This window comes from Gracilinanus agilis, chromosome 2 (assembly GCF_016433145.1).
Source record: "Gracilinanus agilis isolate LMUSP501 chromosome 2, AgileGrace, whole genome shotgun sequence".
Taxonomy (NCBI): Eukaryota; Metazoa; Chordata; class Mammalia; order Didelphimorphia; family Didelphidae; genus Gracilinanus; species Gracilinanus agilis.
In genome coordinates this window covers 642,652,172-642,673,240 of record NC_058131.1, presented here as the reverse complement: position 1 = coordinate 642,673,240, position 21,069 = coordinate 642,652,172, and the positions used below count along the sequence as shown (strand labels likewise).

Here is a 21,069-nt window from a genome sequence, read left to right as displayed (position 1 = left end):
TGCTTTGGGAGATTGAGTCCCAGATATTTTATGCATTTTGTTGTTATTTTGTTTCCTTTCTATTACTGTTTCTTGTGTTTTTTTTTATTATTATATAGAAATGCTATTGGTTTTTGAAAAGTATATGTCATTTTATTTTTAAATTTTATAGTATCTGAAACCAGAGAAATCTTTAGGAAATTAATGAGATATTTATCCAGCATGTTAAGTTATTAGGAAAAATAACCTCTATATAGATAAAGGTATACTTAATTTTTGAATATATATGTATATATATATATATATTTTTCCTTTTTTGACCTTTGTATTGTTTTTGTTAAAATTAGCTTTGTGCTTTGCAGATAGTTTTTATATTTAGATCGCACTTGTCCTGAATCTAACCAGATATAGGAAGTTGTTTTGTTTTAGTGATAATTACAGGCGTATAGTTTAGAAGGTTTTGGAGCAGTCAGAAAGCTAGTAATTAAATTCAGAAGCCAATATGAATTTGTCTTTTGTTTAAAACATTTTTAAGCCACCATTTTTCTTTCAGGTAACAAATATACCTTGGAAACAAGACCAACCCAAGAAGGTATTGATGTAAGACAAGAATTACTGAAATTCCATTCTACTTTTTACTCATCTAACTTAATGGCTATTTGTGTGCTGGGACGAGGTAAGCATTCCAGAATTTTATCAGAGAATGAGATAATATAAGTAACATTATGGATTTAAAAAGTAATCTCAGTTACCTGTTTCTTTTAAAAAATAAATATTGGTTAGAACAAGTGGAAAGCATTTAAGATGAAAATATGGTAGCATTTGGAACCCAATTAATTTGTAGCTGTCCAAACTGAATTTGAGCACAGATATTTCAGTTCCCCAACAGTGAAAATTCTTCTTTTGGCTAGCTAGGCTATGGTTTTTCTTTTTTTTTTTTTTTAAAAACTCTTAACCTTCTGTCTTAGAATCAATACTGTGTATTGGTTCCAAAGTAGAAGAGTGGTAAAGACTGAGCAATAGGGGTTAAGTGACTTGCCCAGGATCACACAACTAGGAAGTGTTTGAGGCCAGATTTGAACCCAGGCTATCCTGTCTCTGGGCCTGGCTCTCAATCCACTGAGTCACCCAGCTGCCACCTAGCTGCCACCCATGCTATGGTTTTTCTATGTGAGGTATAGACCTCAAAGAACATTGACAACTGACTGACTTACATATACCACTCAAAAGATTTGAGAGATTCCATTAGGACAGATTTTTTGCTCATTCCTCTATCAGGGCTGTTAATATTGACATGACATATTTAGGAAGGAAGAGGAAAACAATTCAACTCCACCTTCTATGATGTGCACAGAAATACTCATTGTATAATCAACACATGGTTTTTTTAAGATCTTTTTTCCTTTCTGGTACCTTGGATATTTATCTTCATATTTCTTGGCTTCAGTTTCCTCTTCTCTAAAATTAAGAATTTTTTTCTTAAATTCTTAACTTTTTAATTTAATTCTTTAATTTAAATTCTTAAATCAGTTTTGAATAACTTTTAACTTAAGCTCTTTCAGAGACTGTGGTATTCCCTGCCTTATGTGGAATCATACTATACAGTATCATTAAAAGAACACTTTGTTTACTTTATATAAATGAAAATTTAAAAAATGTAAAAGGGGTAATATGGTTATCATGTAGAAAAACACTGATATTAAAACAAAAAGACCAGGGCTCCAACTTTAGTCTACCCATTAGTTAACCCAGTTTTCTCATTTTTAAAAGGAAAAGTTTCAAGTATATGATCTCCAGGATCCTTTTCTTATCTATAATATTCTGTGATTTGATAAATCACCTTTCTAACTGTAACTGTAGATTAGATAAACAAATGTACATTCTTGGGTTTAGAATAGTCTAAAAGCACATTTTCAAGAGAATTTCATTGCCTGTAATAAACTATTCTAATAACCTTTATCTGGCACAAGGGGAAATGTTTTAAATAATCCAAATCCTTTCTGATAGTAGTGCATAGTAGATGTTGATATAATTCATTAATAACCTCATTTGGGAAGTGTGTTTTTTTTTTAATTAAAAAGTGATTATAACCTTGTTTATGAGAATTTTTTATGTGAGGTTTTTTTTATGGCACTGTAAGGCTCTGTCAAGTAATTCTCAATGAATAAAATATGTTTTTTTCCCTTTCATTTTAGAAAACCTCAGCACTGTTTCTCCCACCTCACCTCATTTTCCTGTGTTTATGTTAAATCACTATTAAGATTTCTTCTTTCCCTCTTGTAAGCATGTCACCAAATCCCAACTCTTCCCCAGGCTTACTTTCTCCTTGGCTTTAAGTGTTACCCAGAAAGTTGTCCATAGCCATGTGATGACTACTTGACTATCTCTTCCAGGATCTTAGGGATCGCATTAATGTGTGTGACCTGAACCCTCTCTAGGCTGCTTCCCATTCATATAGTGCTTGATTTCTGAGTTTGAAGACCATAATGTTGTCTTTTCTTGGATCTTCACTTAACCATTCTCATTTAGAATGTTTTCTCTCTGTCTCACATTCTAATTTGTGAGTGTTCTTCTTGAATTATATCACTCAAATCTTTATGGAATATTCTAAATGTGATTTGATCTATAAGTAAAACTATTCTATTATCTCCTTTAAGTGCCATGCTTAGACTAAAGTGTAGCCTAATAGAAACTAGAAAAGCCAATGATTTAGAGATGGATAGCCTTGGGAATCCGGAAGACCTAAATGGGTTTCAAGTCCTGTGTCTGACATATTCTTAGTTGTGTGACTGAGGAATCAACCTCTCAGTGACCTCAGCTCCTTGCCTCCCACCCTGCCTCCTTGCCCAGGGATACATTGCTAGGAAGTGTCTGACTTTTGGACCCAGGCCCTCCTGATTTCAGGTCTCGTGCACTATCCACTGTAGTACCTTGCTGCCCTTCCTAGACAGCTGTCTAAGACTAAAAATTATTACAGACTAAATGCCAATCCAGATCATTTTAGGGAGTTTCTCTCTTCTGACCTCCAGTCATATCTCCAACTGCTTATTGGATATCTTAGACTGGATGTCATGTAGATATCTTAAACTCAGCATGTCTAAGACTGAACTCCTTGTATTTTCCTCTATGCTTCTGAACTTAACAATTTCTGTCTAGGAATCAGAGGGTTATTGTAAGGAATGTCTCATTTAAGATACTACAAGTTTTTGTAAGACTTGATATTTTCTGCAGACTTGTCATCATTAGAAAATCTCTGACTCAGAGTTGATGCTTAGCCTTGTCTGTGACAATATCAAACACCTTTGTCAAGCATATGTCTCTGTGTTTTATGCCTTGCTTGATATTAATAATCAAAGAATAACTGAACAAAATGTCTCTGTTATATTTTTCAAGTCATTTTGTATGATTTTGATGTATCTATCACAGGGTGGAGGAAAATCCTTTAAGGCTGTGGTATCAAAGTCAAATATAAATGGGAGCCACTAATCCATGCATGCCCATATTGTTTTAATTTTTAAACTTGTTACCTGTGTTTCAATGTATTTTTGTTTATATTGTTAAACATTTCCTAATTTTTTTTTTAAAAAGGCTCTCACCTAGGTATAGGGATCATCCTCAGTTCCTTACTTTCATTCTCCATATCAAGTTTGTTGCCAATTCCTTGGTAACATCTCTTCCATATGCCCCCTTTCTCTCTTCGGATCCTACCACTTCCTTGATGCAGGTCTTCTTTGCTTCATGCCTGGACTATTGGAGTAGTCTTCTGACTGGTCTCCCTTCCATAAATGCAAACCATCTCCCACTAAGCCTTCAAACTAATATTCAAGTAGTATAGTTCTAACCATCTCACCCCAATATTCAGTCAGTTCTGGTGGCTCCCTGTCACTTTTAGGGTCAAATCTGAAGTGTCTTCATTTAGCCTTCCAGTCCCTATAACTTGCCCAGTATCGTTACATCCCCTCCCTTCACATTCTGTGACCCAGAGACACTGACCTCAGACAAAACAAGGGCTCTTCCTCAGACAAAACACTTCATCTCTAGACTACTCTTTGTACCTGGAATTCTTTCCCTCCTTTTCTTCACCACCTATTTTCCCTGGTTTCTTTCAACTCTCAGCTCAAATCCCTTCTTTTATGAAAAGCCTTTCCTGATTTCCTTGATCTAACTTTCTCACTTTTGATTCTTTCTGTTTATACAGGTTGTCTTGGGTTGTCTCCCCCATTAGGACTGTGAGCTCCTCAGAGCACAGACTGCTTTTGGCTTCTGTTTGTGTACCCAGTGCTAGCACAAACAAGTGCCTGACCAGAGAAGGCACATAATAAAGGCTTATTAGCTGGTTTTGGAATTTTTTAATATTTCTGCCTCGTGTAAAATTTTTGTGCTCAGTTAAATAAATCTTTGGGTTTAATTGCTAGCTCTCCTATCATGTGTACAGTTATTATTTTTTAACCTAAACATAGGACTTTAGATCCATCCCTGTTAAATTTCATTTTGTTAATTTTGGTTCCTTGTTAGGCCTTTTGAAATGGCTTTGGGTTTTGAAACTCTCATCTCATGCTTTTAAATATCAGGACAAGAAGTTAGGATTTGGCAATACAGATTTGCCAGCTTGCCAGAGTTGCTTGTTGGAATATTTCAGGTCTTTAAAATCACCAGGGGTCCTCCTTGCTTATAAGGGCTGTCACAGGGCATGTAAATTGCCATCTGGTCTGTGTTCACCTTATTCACAAATGTTTGCCATCTGCAAAGTTTAAAAGTATTTTTGTCATGTGTCTTGCTAAAGAAAAAAAAAAGGCAAGCTTAGTTTGACTTGATTTATTCTGAGTAAATTTTACTGGCCTTTGTCAAGGACTAAAATTTTGATAGCAATTGGTATCAGTTATTAATTTTTTTGAACTTTTAAATATATTATCTTGATTTTTTAACCCTTACCTTCCATCTTAGAATCAATACTGTGTATTGTTCTAAGGCAAAAGAGCGGTAAGGGCTAGGCAATGGGGGTTAAGTGACTTGCCCCAGGGTCATGTAGTTAGGAAGTGTCTGAGGTCAGATTTGAACCTAGGACCTCCCATCTTTAGACCTGGCTCTCAATCTACTGAACTACCCAGCTGCCCCCTTATCTTGATTTTTAAATGTCTATTTTTGTCCTTTTCTAGTTTGGTATTGCCTTCTTTATGCTCTTTGATTTGTAGAAGTAATTTTAGAGATCACATCTACAGAGGTTTTTGTTTGTTTGTTTGTTTGTTTTCTCCAGTGTCCATAAAGGCAGCATGTGTGTCTCTGGAAACTCAAATCTCTTAAGACATTAAATGTTGTTATAGTGAATCCTAACTGTCTTGGACTTCAATTCTCTCTTAACCATGTTTAGATTATCCTTTCCAGTTTGTAAACTGTTCTTAGTACAGGAGACAGGAACAATATTAGGACTTGAGTTATTTTATTCTCTTCTGTCATCTTCCCCAAGTTTTGGTCTATGTCTTGTTTTTATTCCAAACAACCTTTTCTTTTCTTTAAAAAAAAATTTTTTTTTCCTGGCTCTGGCTTTGTTTCATTTAGATTTTAGTATATCTGACAGTTCTTTAAAACCATAATTAGTTTTTTTGATGCTGGGTTGAATTCATGAAAAATACCTTCAAATCATTATAATTCATTATGTGAAAATAACACAATTAGTTGTATGACAAATAGAGATATTGGAATTCTAGGCTGTAAAAAAAGAAGAAAAAGAAGAAGAATCCCTGGATGGAGGGAACCTATAAGAAGGCCTATGTCCTTGAGGAAGAAAGAGAGTGGGGGTTCTTGGTTCAGAGAGGAAGAATGCTGTCTAGTAGCTTCCTAAATTCCATTATTCTTGCTAATGAGTTACTAAGTTCATGTTGAAAGAACGTTGAAAGTGCTGTTAAAATATAAGTGTAACAAATATAACAATTATACATGCTCTTCAGGTCTTCATTTCATATATTTGTGTCTTCTAATTGTGGATGATCTGGGGCAAAGACCTCAATCATTCAACAGTTGATGGCAAACTTATTTTATTCAGTGCTGTACTCTGGTATTGATCCTCAGTTATGTTCTCCTCCAGCCTTTTGTATATATTTGTTATACTAAAATTTTTTCAGAACTTAGTTTTTTTGAGGTTTTAACTGTTTCAATTCAGTAACATGCTTTTGCTTTATAGTTTCTTCTTAGGACTAAGATTTATGTTACATGATTTTGTTGACTTAAATACAAGGTGTTCCTAATAATCACTTATTTAAGTCTTGATTAGAATGGCTTGCTTTTTTGCAGAGACACTAGATGAGCTGACTGAGCTTGTTGTGAAGCTATTTTCAGAAGTAGAGAACAAAAATGTCCCATTACCAGAATTTCCAGAACACCCTTTCCAAGAGGAGCATCTTAGGGTGAGTAAATGTACTTTTCTCTTAGATGTGGGATTATGGAAGAGTAGAAGAAAGCTAGCCTTTGTTGGTAGTATTATTTATAAGACAGAATTTTGATGTATTTTGAATACTGTGCAACAGTAAAGATAGTTGTAGTGAGTACAGCATGAAGAGAATTCAGTAAACTGTAGTAGTTATTTTCCAGTACCAAACAATAATGACTAACTTTATTTTAATACTTTACAGTTACAAAATACTTTCACTTAACAAAATCTCATTTGCACAACAGCCCTGACAAATAAGAGGTAGATTATAAAAATATTATTGTCCCCATTTTGCATATGAGTAAACTAAGATCTAGAAAAGTTAAGTGACTCACCTAAAGTGTGACATACCTTGTCCTTGGGGTAGAACCAGGATTAGAACTTCAGATCTCCAGACCTCTTTGTCCATTGCTACTTTTGATTAATGAAGGAAGTTGACTTGTAAAGAAATTCTACAAACATGAAATCTCATTAATTTTTTAAATTTATAGCTGATATGAACTTGAAATTTATATCTAATATTTAGTTTTCCCCAAAGTTTTAGATTTTGTAGTTGATGAATATTAGATTCAATGAGTTTTAACTAGCTTAATGTCTTTGTTTATTTTCAGCAACTTTATAAGGTTGTGCCCATTAAAGACATTAGAAATCTGTATGTTACATTTCCAATACCTGATCTTCAGAAATATTATAAATCAAACCCTGGTCATTATCTTGGTCATCTTATTGGACATGAAGGCCCTGGAAGTCTCTTATCAGAACTAAAATCAAAGGGTAAGACTCTTGGTAGTCAGATTTTGGATATTAATTTCCCAGTGTTCTTAACTTTGCCAATCATTTCTTTCCTAATATTGCTATGCCTTTAGAACATTTTTTTCATATCATTATTTTTTACATATAATTTTTTTCATATTTTTTCATATAATTGATAGCTTTGATTTCTTCATCTGAAAACTGCTCATCATATCCTTTGACCATTTGTGAATTGGGGAATGTACTTATAATCTTATAAAATTGATTTAGTTCTTTAACATATCAAGATTGCTATGGAGATTGCTTTGATTTAAATTTGAAATGTGGTTTTTGAGGTTGGTAGAGTATATGTTTTTTTACTGTTTATTGTTGTCTTTTTTTAAATCACCAAAATTCCCTCTGTATTCTTTTACCTTTCCCTTTCAAGAGAGTCATTCCAGTGTTAACAAATGATATTTTTAAGATAAAAAAAATTAGCAAAACTAATCACAAAATTTTAAAAACATGTTATGTATATCACTCTCAACCTCTCGCCTCTACAAAGTAGGTAGGGACCCTTCTCTTATCTCTTTTTCCTTTCTTTCTTTCTCTTCTTTTTGAAGAATTCTTATCTTCCCTCTTAGAATCAATATTACATGTTGGTTCTAAGGCAGAAGAGGGGTAAAGGCTGGGCAATGGGGATTAAGTGACTTGTCCAAGGTCACACAGCCAGAAAATGTCTGAGGCCAGATTTGAAACTAAGACCTCCAGTCTCTAGGTCTGGCTCTCAATCCATTGAGGGCCACCCCCATTCCTCTAATCTCTTATTTCAAGCCATGTTTGTTTGTTCTGTGTAATTTTGTAACATTCATTTTGGATTGTGTTCTTTCCATTTATGTTGTAGTCATTATACATGTTTATTTGACCATTTTCCTTACTTTATGTTAGTTCATATAATCCATATTTCTCTGTATTCATCATGTTTATAATTCCTTACAATCCAATAATTCCCTTATATTCATGTGTCACATACCCTTATAATACCCATATACTCATATACAGTTTGTTTAACTATTCTCCAATAGATGCCTCAAATTCAAAAGTGTTGCTACAAATATTTTGGTGTGCTTTGTTTTGTATATGGTGACTTATAAGCCTGATAATTAAATCTCTTTGTCAAAGGTCATAGACATCTTAGTTACTTATCATATAGTAATTCCAAATTTCTTTCTAAAATGATTATACTCATTGGCAACCTCATCAGCATTTTACAGTATACTTTTCTTTCCACAGCTCTTCAGTAGAGTATATTTTTGAATATTTGCTTACTTTTGATTTGTCTTGATGGGCTTTAAAATTAAGGTTAGGAATTCATGTCTTTAGTATTTCCTCATATTTTGAAGTGAAAAGAAGATGGGAAAGTAAAAGGTGAAACTCATATAATGTGATGTTATTTCAGTGAAGTCAGTAAATTGCAAGATCATTTTTATGTGTATGGGGTCCGAGGGATGAATAGAATTATGCAAAAATAGCTTGACCCAAGGGGGGGAAGAGAGGATGAAAATATGCATGCACAGGGGGGGTGGGTGTGGAGTATATAATTATAATCAGTAATGGAATTTACCTGCATTGAAAGGAACAGGAGAAAAGATCACATTGGTTCCCTTTATGCCTTGTAGGTTGGGTAAACACTCTTGTTGGAGGTCAAAAAGAAGGAGCCAGAGGTTTTATGTTTTTCATCATTAATGTGGACTTGACTGAGGAAGGACTTTGTAAGTATTACACCATTTTTTTTTATAAACACTTATTTTATGTGGTTTTATCTCTTTTACATTCTTATTTCATGTATATAATTTATATTGCAAATCTATAAGCTCTCAAATTTCTGTACTTTACAAAGTTCTCATTTGTAATTTTCCCATGTAACTTGGCCCTCATGTCATAGGTGGTTTTTTTAAAACTTATAAATGAAAACCATGACAATTTTTGGAAAATATTAACCAACCAAATTTTCCAGTCTGAAGTGTGGCTGGTATGTAACCTATGTTGTTAACTGCTTTCTGTTTTGCTTTTTAATTCCTTATGTTGGTATTCCTGGAGCTATTACTCCTTTGGCATCTCCTTTGAAATTTTATTGATTCCGTGGGCCCATTATATCAGCTCACAGGAGTACTTGGGCCATGCTATCAATTACTGGGAGGTGAGGACTTCATTTCTAAGAGGGACCATATTCTACTTGCCTTACTTTACCTTAGGAGTGGGCTCACGGATTTGAAGGATACAAGGACTGAACGATTTTTAAGTGTGCCCCTTTTTTCCAGTACATGTTGAAGATATAATTTTGCACATGTTTCAATACATTCAGAAGTTACGTACAGAAGGACCTCAAGAATGGGTTTTCCAAGAGTGCAAGGTACATTGTTTAACCAAATTTTTTTTAAGGAGCTTATCTCTTAAAACCAATACATGTGAATTAATTTAAATTGAAAAAACTCATTAATGACACCACTGAAATTTGTAGTAGTGTTTTTGTTTTTGTTTTAAATTTTGAATAGTGGTAGATGAGCCTTTTGTTAGTTGCCCAAGGCCTAGTTAGCTTACAAACTTCCAAAAGGAAAAGAAGAAACGAGAGGAAACTTAGCTTTTACTGAGCTGGTGCCTCTCAAATGCCCTGGTTATAAGTCCCTGTACCATTGGTAAATACAATGATTCTCTTAGTCTTCCCAATGAATATTTGGTAAATTAGTAGTGAACTTACAAGATATACTATTGAAAAACAATACAAATGTTTCAAATAACGAAAGGAAGTAATTTTCCTTTTTATCTTAGAATTTTATTTCTGAAATGTTCCCTGCCCCTTTCAAATGATTTTAAGTAGTAATGCTTATAAATAATCTGGCCATCATTGTATTATTTATTGTTTGAAGCAGTTAAATTTCATTACTTGCTTGGAAAACTGACTATATTTTGGAATATTCCTTTTAAGATACTTTGACTTAATAAAATTTATAAAATCCATTTATTTTAACATGAGACGTCTTCTTTACCTGTGCAGAATCTTGATCACTGCAGTCAGCCTAGAGAGTAGCTTATTTATTTTGACAACTGTATTAGAAGGGCTCTTTTCTTTTGGTGTACTTTTTATGGCCCACTAAAATCAAATTCTGTGTACCTGATGGTACATTCTGCATGAATCTATTTTCTTAATACTTTTTTTGTGTAATAGAGATGAATTTTTATTCAATTTTTGCCCAATTTTGCTTTTTTGTTATATATTTTGTGAGGGGTAAGCAGAATAATTGTTTCAGAAATGTAAAAGGTTATTTTTTCATTTGATTATATATGTCTCTGGACTACATTTTTTCAAACAAATATATATGTGTATATATGTGTAAATATATTGAATTACCTTATACTGAAAACAGTGCTAACTCAGAAAATTTTATAAAATTCAAAATGGAGTACAAGGTGCACATACATGAGAGCCAAAATACTAGGAAACTATTTACTTATCAGAATTGATTGGCTGTGCCTAATTGAATTAATTTTCTGTTTTAGGATTTGAATGCTGTTGCTTTTAGGTTTAAAGATAAAGAGAGACCTAGAGGATATACATCTAAAATTGCAGGAATATTGCATGTAAGTAAATTTAGAAAGTAATTGTATTGTATGTAAGATATTTTGGAGTTACTTAGACTTAGTACATTAATTTTGAAGATTTCTTTAAAATTTTTATTGTATACAAAAGGATATATGAGAAAGATTTGTGTAGTATGGAACTTTTGAGTGCTCAATAAAAAACTTTGGTATTCAATAAATGTTTAAAAATCCTCTCAACCTAAGATTTTCCATATATTGCTCATAAAAAAGTGATTTGCTTGCTGACTTTTTAAAGCTATGACTATAAATTGAATAGTTTGTTGTATAAAAAATTAATATATGAATTTAAAACAAGTATCAGAGTTTGTATGGTCTAATGGATAAAACAGTTGGTCTTGGAGCAAGGAAGGCCTGGATTCAAGTTCTGCTCCTTATGTATTACTGGCTCTGTGAGACTGGGTGAGTCATTTAAGCTGTTAATATTCTAGGCATCTAGGGCTATTAAGTTCCAAGAAAGGACTGACTTACACTGTAGAGGGAATTTCCATATTGGAAAGTTCCCTATACCAGTGAAATCACAGTTCAGTACCAAATACTATTCCAAAAACAAATAATCTGGAATAGTTGAAAATAACTCCCCCTTGCTTTTGGTTAAAAAAAATTCTAAAATGTGTGTGGTTTGATTCCCATCTTGCTAGCATAAAGAGGCCAGAGATGAGATGATTTTTACTTTCCCCCCTACTGGTGGGGATTTATTAAGTCATCATCCTGGGAAGTGTGTCTGAATGTGTTCTAGAGGTAACAATTTAATTGTTCAGTTGCTTATCCCCAGGCAAGTCTGTGGCCTTAGGACTCCATATGTCAGTCCACCAAAAAGAACAGGAATTTTTCAGAGTGGTTACAGTTTATGGGATCTCTAGTCTTCCTACATTACTAGAAGGCTTTTACTAGCCTTCTCTGAGGGAAGAGAATAAAGCATAATGATTGATTTGAAGGAAACTTTGAGGGGTTTGGAGCCAGCTAGATTGAGGTGGGGCAGAAACTGGATAATGGTTCAGATGAAGGTACTCCCTTGAGCTTGTGAATCTCTTGTTCATCTAGGCCAGTGGTCCCAAACCTTTTTGGCCTACTGCCCTCTTTCCAGAAAAAATATTACTTAGCCCCCTGGAAATTAATTTTTAAAAAATTTTAATAGCAATTAATAGGAGAGATAAATGCACCTGTGGCCATCACCGCTTCCCTGGATCGCTGCAGCACCCACCAGGGGGTGGTAGCACCCACTTTGGGAATCACTGGTCTAGTCCAATCCCCTCATTTTACAGATGAGGGAACCTGAGCCCAGAGATAATAAATGACTTGTCCAATATGCAGAGCCAGATTTTTGAGCATAGGTTCTATGACTCCAGATTTAGTTCCAAATGTTGAAATTCAATTTGTGATCATGACATGTATACTTGTCTAGATTTCCTTCAGTTTCTCATTTAGCTCAGTCCTTGGTCATTCTTGTCTCCACTCTGCTTTAATGAGGTGATTCACAAGCAGTACTGAGTACGAGGCATACTGGTATGATAGTTTTTGCCCAGCAGAGGTGGGGGAGTGTATCTTTAATTGAGCTAGACATTTAAAAAATGCCCTGTAGGTGCCAGCATTTTACAATCAAAACTTTATTTCTATAGCAGGCTATGTCTAATATGTCTCATTTGTATTTAAACAAATGAATTGTTGCTTTAAGATAGACTAATTCTGTCTTATTATGAGATTATTTCACAAAAACTCTCTGAAATACAAAACCATGATGAGGAAAAAACTAAGATTTGAGAAATTTTTTGTTGTAGAGTTAAAAGTTAACATAGAAAGTCAAACTACTAAGGGTCTATTATGTGTCAGCCACATAATAAAAACAATAATTTCTGCACTCAAGGAACACACAATCTTAAGATGTAAAGACAACATGCAAACCAACAAGCTGTGTACGGGATACATTGGAGATCACCTTAGAGGGAAGGCAGTATGAGTAAGAGGATCTGAGAAAGGCTTCTTGCTGGAGCTGAGATTTTATCTGAGTTTTCAGGGAAACCAAGAAATAGAAACAAGGAGGAAGAACATTTCAGGCATGGGAAAGAGTCAGAAGAAAAGCAAAGGAGTCAGGAGGAAGAACAAGGAGGCCAGGAATCACTGGATCAGAGTACTTGGAGAAGGCAGAAAAGAGGGGAAGAGTTAAGGTATAAAGAACTTGGAAGGGTAGGAAGGGGGAACCAGGTTAAGAAGGACTTGGAAGGCAACAGAGCATTTTGCCTTTGATCCTGGAGGTAAAGGGGCAACAGAGCATTTTATTTTGCCTTTAAATCCTGGAAATAATGGGTAGCAACTGACTGGGGTTTGAATTGGGTCAGAGCTGCTTTTTAGAACAGTTTGACAACTGAATATAGAATGGACTGGACTTGAAGCAGAAAGATCAACCACAAGACTTCTAAAGCATAGTCCAGGCATGAGGTGTGATTAGTTAGGGCCACACCAGAGTAGTAGCCATGTCAGGAGAGAGAGGGGAAATATTCAAGAGATGTAACAAAGATAGGACCAATAGCACTTGGCACAAATTAAATATCTAAGAGGTAGGAAAGCCAGAAGTTGAGGATGACACTGAGGTTCCCAGCTTGCGGGATGACTAAGGTGATGGAGGTGCCTTCAACAGTGATAGATAGGAAAGCTAGAAGAAGCAAACTTCTAGGGGAGACGTAAATGAATTTAGTGAAATTTAAAAATATATTTAATGTGTATTTTCGTTACTTTGTGGCTATATACTAGGTTAAGACTGTTTTCTTTTTTAAAGTATTATCCTGTAGAAGAAGTGCTTGCAGCAGAATACTTGCTGGAAGAATTTCGGCCTGATTTAATAGAGATGGTTCTTGATAAGCTGAGGCCTGAAAATGTCCGGTAAGTCATTTTAAAGATGACATAATAAACTTAAGTTTTAAAAGATGAATGAAAATCAGAATAACTTTTTAAGAGGAAATTTGTTTGTTCACCACTCATGACATATTTATGTAATTTAGTTTACAGCAAATGTTCCAAAGGTACTTTATGAATAAAGCTGGAGAATAATTTAGTAAAAAAAACCCCAATGGATACAGTATTGCATTATTTAAATTCAGCTATCCTCAGCACTGCATCCCCATTGGTATTTTAAAGATCCTACTCAAAAAGAGTTGGCATGTTTGCATTCAGAAATGCAATAGTAACTCTGTTATCTGTCATTGTGGGGCACTGAAGATTCCATGTTAACAATTCTGGAAGTAATTAACTCTTTTTGTGCCCCATTTAAACAATACCATTTTGGGGGGAATCTCTGTAAACTACATTATATATGTGTGGCTTCTTAAAAAGAAGCATAGTGTAACCATTTCTTTGGCTCTTGTCATAGAGGCAGCATAATACAGTCAGACAGGTCGCAGACCCATAGGATCTGGAAATGATGAGTGCCTGAGATATTATCTAGATCAGTCACCTCTATTTTACAGTTGAGGAAAGTCAGGCCCAGAGAGAAGTGATTTTCCAAAGGCTGTTCATCATTAAAACTTATGAGTTCTTATTGCTTTGTGGTTCCCTACTTGCCCCCTTTCCTTCAAGGAAATAAGCCTTGTCACTCCCTCTTCCATGACGCTTCCCTGCTTCCTTCACCTTCCCCAATCCCACCTGAAAGTATCCCCTTTCTCAGATTTTCTAAGAGTACTTTCCTTGAATCTCACCTGTCTTTATCATATTTTGTCTCATATTATATTTCTCTCTCTTTTTTGTATTGTATTTCTCTTTATAAACTCATTTAGAACAAGGACTATTGACAACTTTATATCTTGAATCCTGTGTGCTTAGTGGAATGTCCTAATTCAGCAGGTGCTTACTTTGAACATTTATTTAGTTCAACTGAATTGACAGAATTGTTGGAGTCCGTGATACATAAGAGTAGTTGCTTTTCTTCTTTGCTTTCAGCAGAAAGGCCTGCCTTTGGGTTGAATGTACCTCCTTTCTCCCATCTTTTACATTTGCTTCAAAGATTGAATACCTAATTTCTCAAACAGCAGGGCTTGGCTTCTTTCTTTAAAAGTCTTTAATACACCTAGGCTTTACAACAGCTAGTTCAGTTTCCTCAAAGCATTTTCTTTTTTAAACTTGCTTCTTGGGCCTCTGTCATGGTCTGAATTCTGGAGTTTAATGGAGTACTTACCTACCAATTAAGTGTTGATAGAATGTCAGAATCCTACAATGTTGGAGCTGGAAAGGACCTAAGAAGCCATCTAATCCATTTCCCCTCATTTTATTAATGAAGAAACTGAGGCTTTAGGGAATCGATTATTCGAGGTTACACAATTGAAAATCAGAACTATCATCTAGGTCTCCCAGTGTCTAGCACTTTCACGTCAACCTTTTTGTTAAGTTTCCTAGTAATAGAAGCTTTATTTAGTGTTGTTCCCAATTTAATCTGCAACTATGCTAGATGTGTGCATCCATGTACATGTGATTTCTAGACTGCTGAACCCTTGAGAAAAAGTATTTCTAACTGTGCTTCTGAAATTCCAAAGTGCCAAAGATTACTTTGTATCCCATATATTATAAAGCTTGAATTCAGTCCTACATAGACTTAGAATTTCCTTTGTGAGTTTTTGAATGACTGAATCTTGAGTTTATATCACATTGAGAAATGAAATTCTGCTTTTAGTAATTGTGTTCTTTCTACAGTTAGAAATGCATTTACCTTAAAACTAAATGCAGGTGGTATAGGAGAAAAAATGGGTTTCATTGTAGGAATATAGTGGAAATGTACTTTTATCTATTGGAGTACAAAAAGTAATCATGATATCAAGGAGCTTGAGTAGAATTTCTTGTTGTGGTTTATCCACTGGAACATGGAATTCAGAAGATAATATAAGATAATCACTTCTGGACATAACACCAAATAATTATTTTTCCAGATAATGACTTTTGTTAAGCTTAGGAAATTTGACTGGTCTTCCCATGGTTTTATCTTGGTGTGTTTAGTCTGGTATAGGTGCCTTTTTTTTTTTTTTTTAACCAGACCTGTGATGTCATTAGTATAGGGAACTCCCAATGAAGAAACTCCCCCCAATGCAGATTGATACCCACTCTACAACTTAGTCATGAAATTTCCTAGGAAACTGTTAAGTTACTTGCCCTCAAGGTCATCCAGTCAGCAGGCATCAGAAAGGGGGGTACTTGAGTCCAAGTCTTCCTAACTAAAGCCAGTTAACTCTCTACTATGCTAGGCCATCTCTCATATGCCAGTATCAAGGTTAAAAAGAATGGAGAGCAGACAGCAGAATGGAACCTCTTACCTTTGTGTTGTTATTCTAAAGTCCTCACTTTGATGGCTCTCAGCTTCCTAAGGACCTCCCTACCAGCCTGATGAAAACAGACTTAGTGACCTGGTTACCTATCTTCTATCCTCAGCAAGGAGGAGGCACAAAAGCTAGTTAGGAAGGGTTCCTACTGGGATCAGGAGAGAGCCCCTCATAGGCTGTAATTCCCCCTAGTTCCATTCTACCTTTTTCTCTTTGAATACTCTTCTTGCTGGAGAAGATTGGAGCAGAATAGAAGACAAATATTTTTTCCTTTGTCATATTGGCCCCTCTGCATCTTCAGTTGTCTACTCTTTCTTGTCGTCCTTGCTTTTATATAGCTTTAAAAGCCCATTTTGTTATTCTTAACGTTTTTCCCCCATGAGCTTCCATTTGTTTTAGAACTTTAGCTGAAATGTTTATGTTATTTTTGGTTTTTGTCTTTTACCTGTATGTTCATCTTTCCATTTTTCATGCCTGTCCTTTGAATTTAAGCCATGTGCTTTGCACATACTATGCATTTGATGTTCTTGATTGAATTAATGAATCTTCTGTTTAGTAATATTGGTTTTTTAAGATGCCTTCTATTCTCCTTTATTGGAATTATTAGTGTTTATGTATATTTTTAAAACTTGCCAAATATCATTTTAACTATTAAACATTTATTTTATACAAAGCACCAAACTCGATGCTGAGTTATACTGATGAGCTGTATTGCTTTTTTTATCCTGGTCTTTGATTATGGTATAAATAATCAACCAATATGACCAGCCTCTAAACTCAAATAGGGAAATCAGAGTTTATATTATTCTAGCTCCTTAAAAAGCATGAATAAAAAGGAATACAACCTTATAGATTACAACTTTCTTTTAATAGAATATATCCAATACTATATTATCATAATATGAGTTGCCATTTTATATGGAATTTGGGAAAAGGTCTAAAGAATAAGAATTTGCCAGTCTTTATTTTCTCTGAAATTTTCACAATCTTTTACTAAAGCCTAGGCTAATGGTTTCTGTTTTCTACTCAACATTCCTATAAACTCTCAGATATTTCTTCTAATGTCTATAAAAGCATATTTACCTAGTGTTAAAATTTCAGGTTCCTTCCCCCCCTTTCTCTGAATTACTGTGTACACATTACAAGACTGACCATCTTTTCTCATATTTTTACCTAAGAGCAAGTTTGCTTGTTTTATTATGCTTCTTTCTTTACTTGCACACATGCTGTCTTCATTTATTGCTTGATTTTATAGTTTTATCTGTTTTCTCTTTCCTTTTCAAACTCTAGATTCAAACCTTTTTGTTTTCTTTTAAATCACATTTGTTGTTTATTAAATTCATTTTTCTGGGCCATCTTGTGGTACCTTCTATTCCTTCACCATTCTTTTGGTGTCCTAGGTACCTGGGCCAAGGAAGCCAAACACTTCACCTGGCTTTTTAAAAAAATCTTCCTTTCTGTCCCAAAGACATAGCCTCCTACTAGAGAATAAGTTGAAAAGTACCATCTGTGCCTCGAAGTCCTTTTAGTTTCCTATCCAGGACTTCAGGGACTCTTGAGATGCTTTCTAGATTTCTATTGGCTGTGTTATTTATTGATTAGTGAACCAATGGAATCAGGTAGCAATTATTAGATGTTTGAGGTTTTGGAAAGTTCTCTTTAGCATACTTCAGGGAGAGATAGAGCATGTCTTTTGGTTTATCTTGTCTATCCACAATTGCCTCTGTCTTCTTCAGTAGGAACTCTCATTATTGTGTGTCTTTTCCTTGTGGATGCCATAACAGGCCTTTTCTCATCTCTTTGGTGATCTAGTGGAGCCTGCTGCTTCTTCAGAGTAGTCAAAGTTCTCACACCAGTAGAATCCCATTTTCGTGGTTCATAATCTCTTCTTTCTGTTCTGTTACCTTCTGCTACTTGTTAACTTCTTAACTGCTTTAGCTTCCCCTTTCTTTCCTCAGACTCTTTGTTCCTGTCATTTTTGTCTTTGATTTTTGAGTAGTACCTAGCATCTAGCATGGTTCTTAGCATAAAGTAAGTGCTCAAAAAAAATGCTTGCTGCAGTGGATTGTGTTATTTCCTCAATTTTGGCTAGTAATTTTTCATTTTCTGTAAAATAAAGCAAAAAAATATTTTTTTCACACCCCTAATATCTTCTCTGATAGCAAGTACACTATATTTGCAGGAGATCTGATAATTGATGATTATTTCATATAAGAAAAGACACATAGCAAATTACTGCAACTTGGGCTAGAATCTGAGAGTATTTCTCTGTCTTACTAGGATTTTATTTCCTATAGGATTTTTTCCCCCATATCAATTAATAGTTCCTCAGGGATATAAAGTTCATACCTTTTTTGTTGTTCATTTTTTGTTCATAGGGTTGCAATAGTTTCCAAGTCTTTTGAAGGACAAACAGATCAGACAGAAGAGTGGTATGGGACACAGTACAAACAAGAGGCTATACCTGATGAGGTCATCGAGGTAAGGTTAACAAGTCAATGAATAAAGTTTAAAATAAAGAAGAAAAAAGTTCTTTACTGTATTCTTCCAAAATCTGAAACATTATTAAAAATCATCGTTTCTGGGTTCATTTTTGGTTTGCATATCCTCCTTTTCACTAATAGGAAGTCACAGGATTGAAGCTTGTGCCAGACTCCTGACAGACAGATATGTAGGGGGACAGGGAAGAAAGAGAGGAAAAGAGGAAAGTAGAGATAATGTTTTTAGGTTTTTCCCAGTTTGTCCTTTCTGGAATATAACATCTGAAGTAGTTCATACTTTAGGGGGTTTTGACAATCTCCACATTGTAAAATAGGAGCTCTGTGTTTCTTAATATGACAGAAACAATTGTTAGCTTCATCAATCCAAGCTGTGTGCAAAGTTGAAACTTTGTGTTCTGATATTGTCTCCTCCAGTTAGACGATGCCTCTTCCCAGCTGAGCTGAAGAAGGTAGACTTTAGAATAAATTAAAATAAACTTTTCTATTTTACAAAATTTTAACTCAACAATAACCATTAGCAAATATGAACATTCAGAATAAAAAGAAAAAAATTAAATAAAATGTGATTATACTTAAAAATCCTAAGCTCTAAATAATTTTAAAGTTTTTGAAACCAAAAAATTCCTTTTTTACTTGTGTTTCTCCCCATCTTACTTGCTTTATTGCATTTTTTCTAATTTTATTTTTATTATTTATTTTTGCATAGCTAGTATGTGTAATGTATATGTGCAATGTATATATTCTAAATTCTGCTTTCTTCATTCTTTGTGGCTTTGTTAGTCTTCTCATATTTTTATTTATTCTATACATTCCACAGCTTTATAATATTCTGTTATGTTTGTACAAGATTTTTTCAATCATTCCCTAGTCACAGGATATGAGACATTTATAATTTTTTTTACTATCATAGGTAAAGCTGCAATGAATATTTTTATCTTACAGTAATCTTAGATTTTATCCTTAATAGTTGATTCACTGGGCCACAGTATGTGAGGTCTTGTAAGTCTTTTAAAACAAACTAACTTTTACAACTCACTACTAGGTAGCTAAGACTAGAAGGCTTCAGGTTGTAGTAGAAAGAATATTAGACATAGGAATCAAGACTACCAGTTCTGTTCAAGTCCTGACTCTAGCTCTATTTAATTGGGTAAAACTGGAGAGATTGTAGAGATCTTTTCAACCTTTTGGAACCTCCTTTTTTTCTTCTCATGAGAGGGTTGGAGTAGATGATTTCTCTAGTCTCTATTAATTCTTTAACAGCCTATAGTCTTATCATTATTTGTAAAGTACTATCTGATCTGAGGACTATATGGTCTTCATTGTGATTAGCCAGGTTATGATAATAGCTAACATTTATAGAAAATTTATAATGTTTCAGGCACTGTATTTTTTTTTTTAAATTTTAAACCCTTAACTTCTGTGTATTGACTTATAGGTGGAAGAGTGGTAAGGGTAGGCAATGGGGGTCAAGTGACTTGCCCAGGGTCACACAGCTGGGAAGTGTTTGTGGCCGTATTTGAACCTAGGACTTCCTGTCTCTAGGCCTGGCTCTCAATCCACTGAGCTACCCAGCTGCCCCACAGGCACTGTATTAATAAGTAAGCACTTTACAAATATTATCTCAGTGGATCTGCAGCCACATTCTAACTGAGGCAATCAGAGGTTATGTGACTTTCCAAGAGCCATACAGCTAATAAATGTCTGAGACAGGATATAAACTCAAATTTTTCTGTCTCCAGGCTTGGTGCTCTGTGCATTAGGATAGCTGCCCTTGTTTTTACAGTCAAGCCCTACTTCTGACCCATCCTGATTATATGACTTTGGACAAGTTACTTATTCTCTTATTGTCCTAGGCAACTCTTTAAGAGTATTAAATCACAAAGTAGGGCCTGACCTGCATTGCTGGAGAAGGGAGTAGGAGTACTCATCATGAAGTGATTATTTCATATGCCAGTGAAATCAGAAGTCCTGTTCTTGTTCTATTCCTTTTAATGGAAGGGAGTTCTCAATGATGAAAGTGAGATTAAAACAGGGCTATAAATCACTGATATTTATTTATTTGTTTTGCTTTTAAACCCTTGCCTCCCATCTTAGAGTCAATACTGTGTATTGGTTCTAAGGTAGAAGAGTGGTAAAGGCTAACCAATGGGGTTAAGTGACTTGCCCAAGATCACACAGCTAGGAAGTGTCTGAATCTAGATTTGAACCCAGGACCTCACATCTCTAGGCCTGGCTCTTAATCCACTGAGTCACCCAGCTGTCCCAAATCACTGATCGTTAGAGTAAATATTTCCTTGGTTAAATATTTCTCACTCATTTACTGAAGAGTATGATATAGTAGGACTCTGGGCTTTAGAGTCAGAAGACATGGGTTCTAGTCCCATCTCCTTTGGTCATATAGCTATGAGAAAACCATTGAACCTTTCTGAGACAAGTTTCTGTCATCTGTAGAATTGGAGTAGTAGCTGTAATTACTTAT

At 34.7% G+C, this 21,069-nt stretch overlaps 1 protein-coding gene across 3 annotated transcripts in view; it reads left to right on the top strand.

Annotated features, from left to right (window-relative positions):
• Positions 1-21,069, top strand: part of IDE (insulin degrading enzyme) — an 88,762-nt gene that overhangs the window by 31,956 nt on the left and 35,737 nt on the right. For 2 of the 3 annotated variants that reach the window (XM_044665683.1, XM_044665682.1), the window contains exons 4-11: positions 533-655; positions 6,268-6,380; positions 7,015-7,177; positions 8,815-8,907; positions 9,457-9,548; positions 10,694-10,774; positions 13,566-13,669; positions 18,468-18,570. In XM_044665683.1, coding sequence (XP_044521618.1) covers positions 533-655; positions 6,268-6,380; positions 7,015-7,177; positions 8,815-8,907; positions 9,457-9,548; positions 10,694-10,774; positions 13,566-13,669; positions 18,468-18,570 — 872 coding nt within the window. The remainder of the gene's footprint in view (positions 1-532; positions 656-6,267; positions 6,381-7,014; positions 7,178-8,814; positions 8,908-9,456; positions 9,549-10,693; positions 10,775-13,565; positions 13,670-18,467; positions 18,571-21,069) is intronic. The other variant, XM_044665684.1, reaches the window with a different exon arrangement.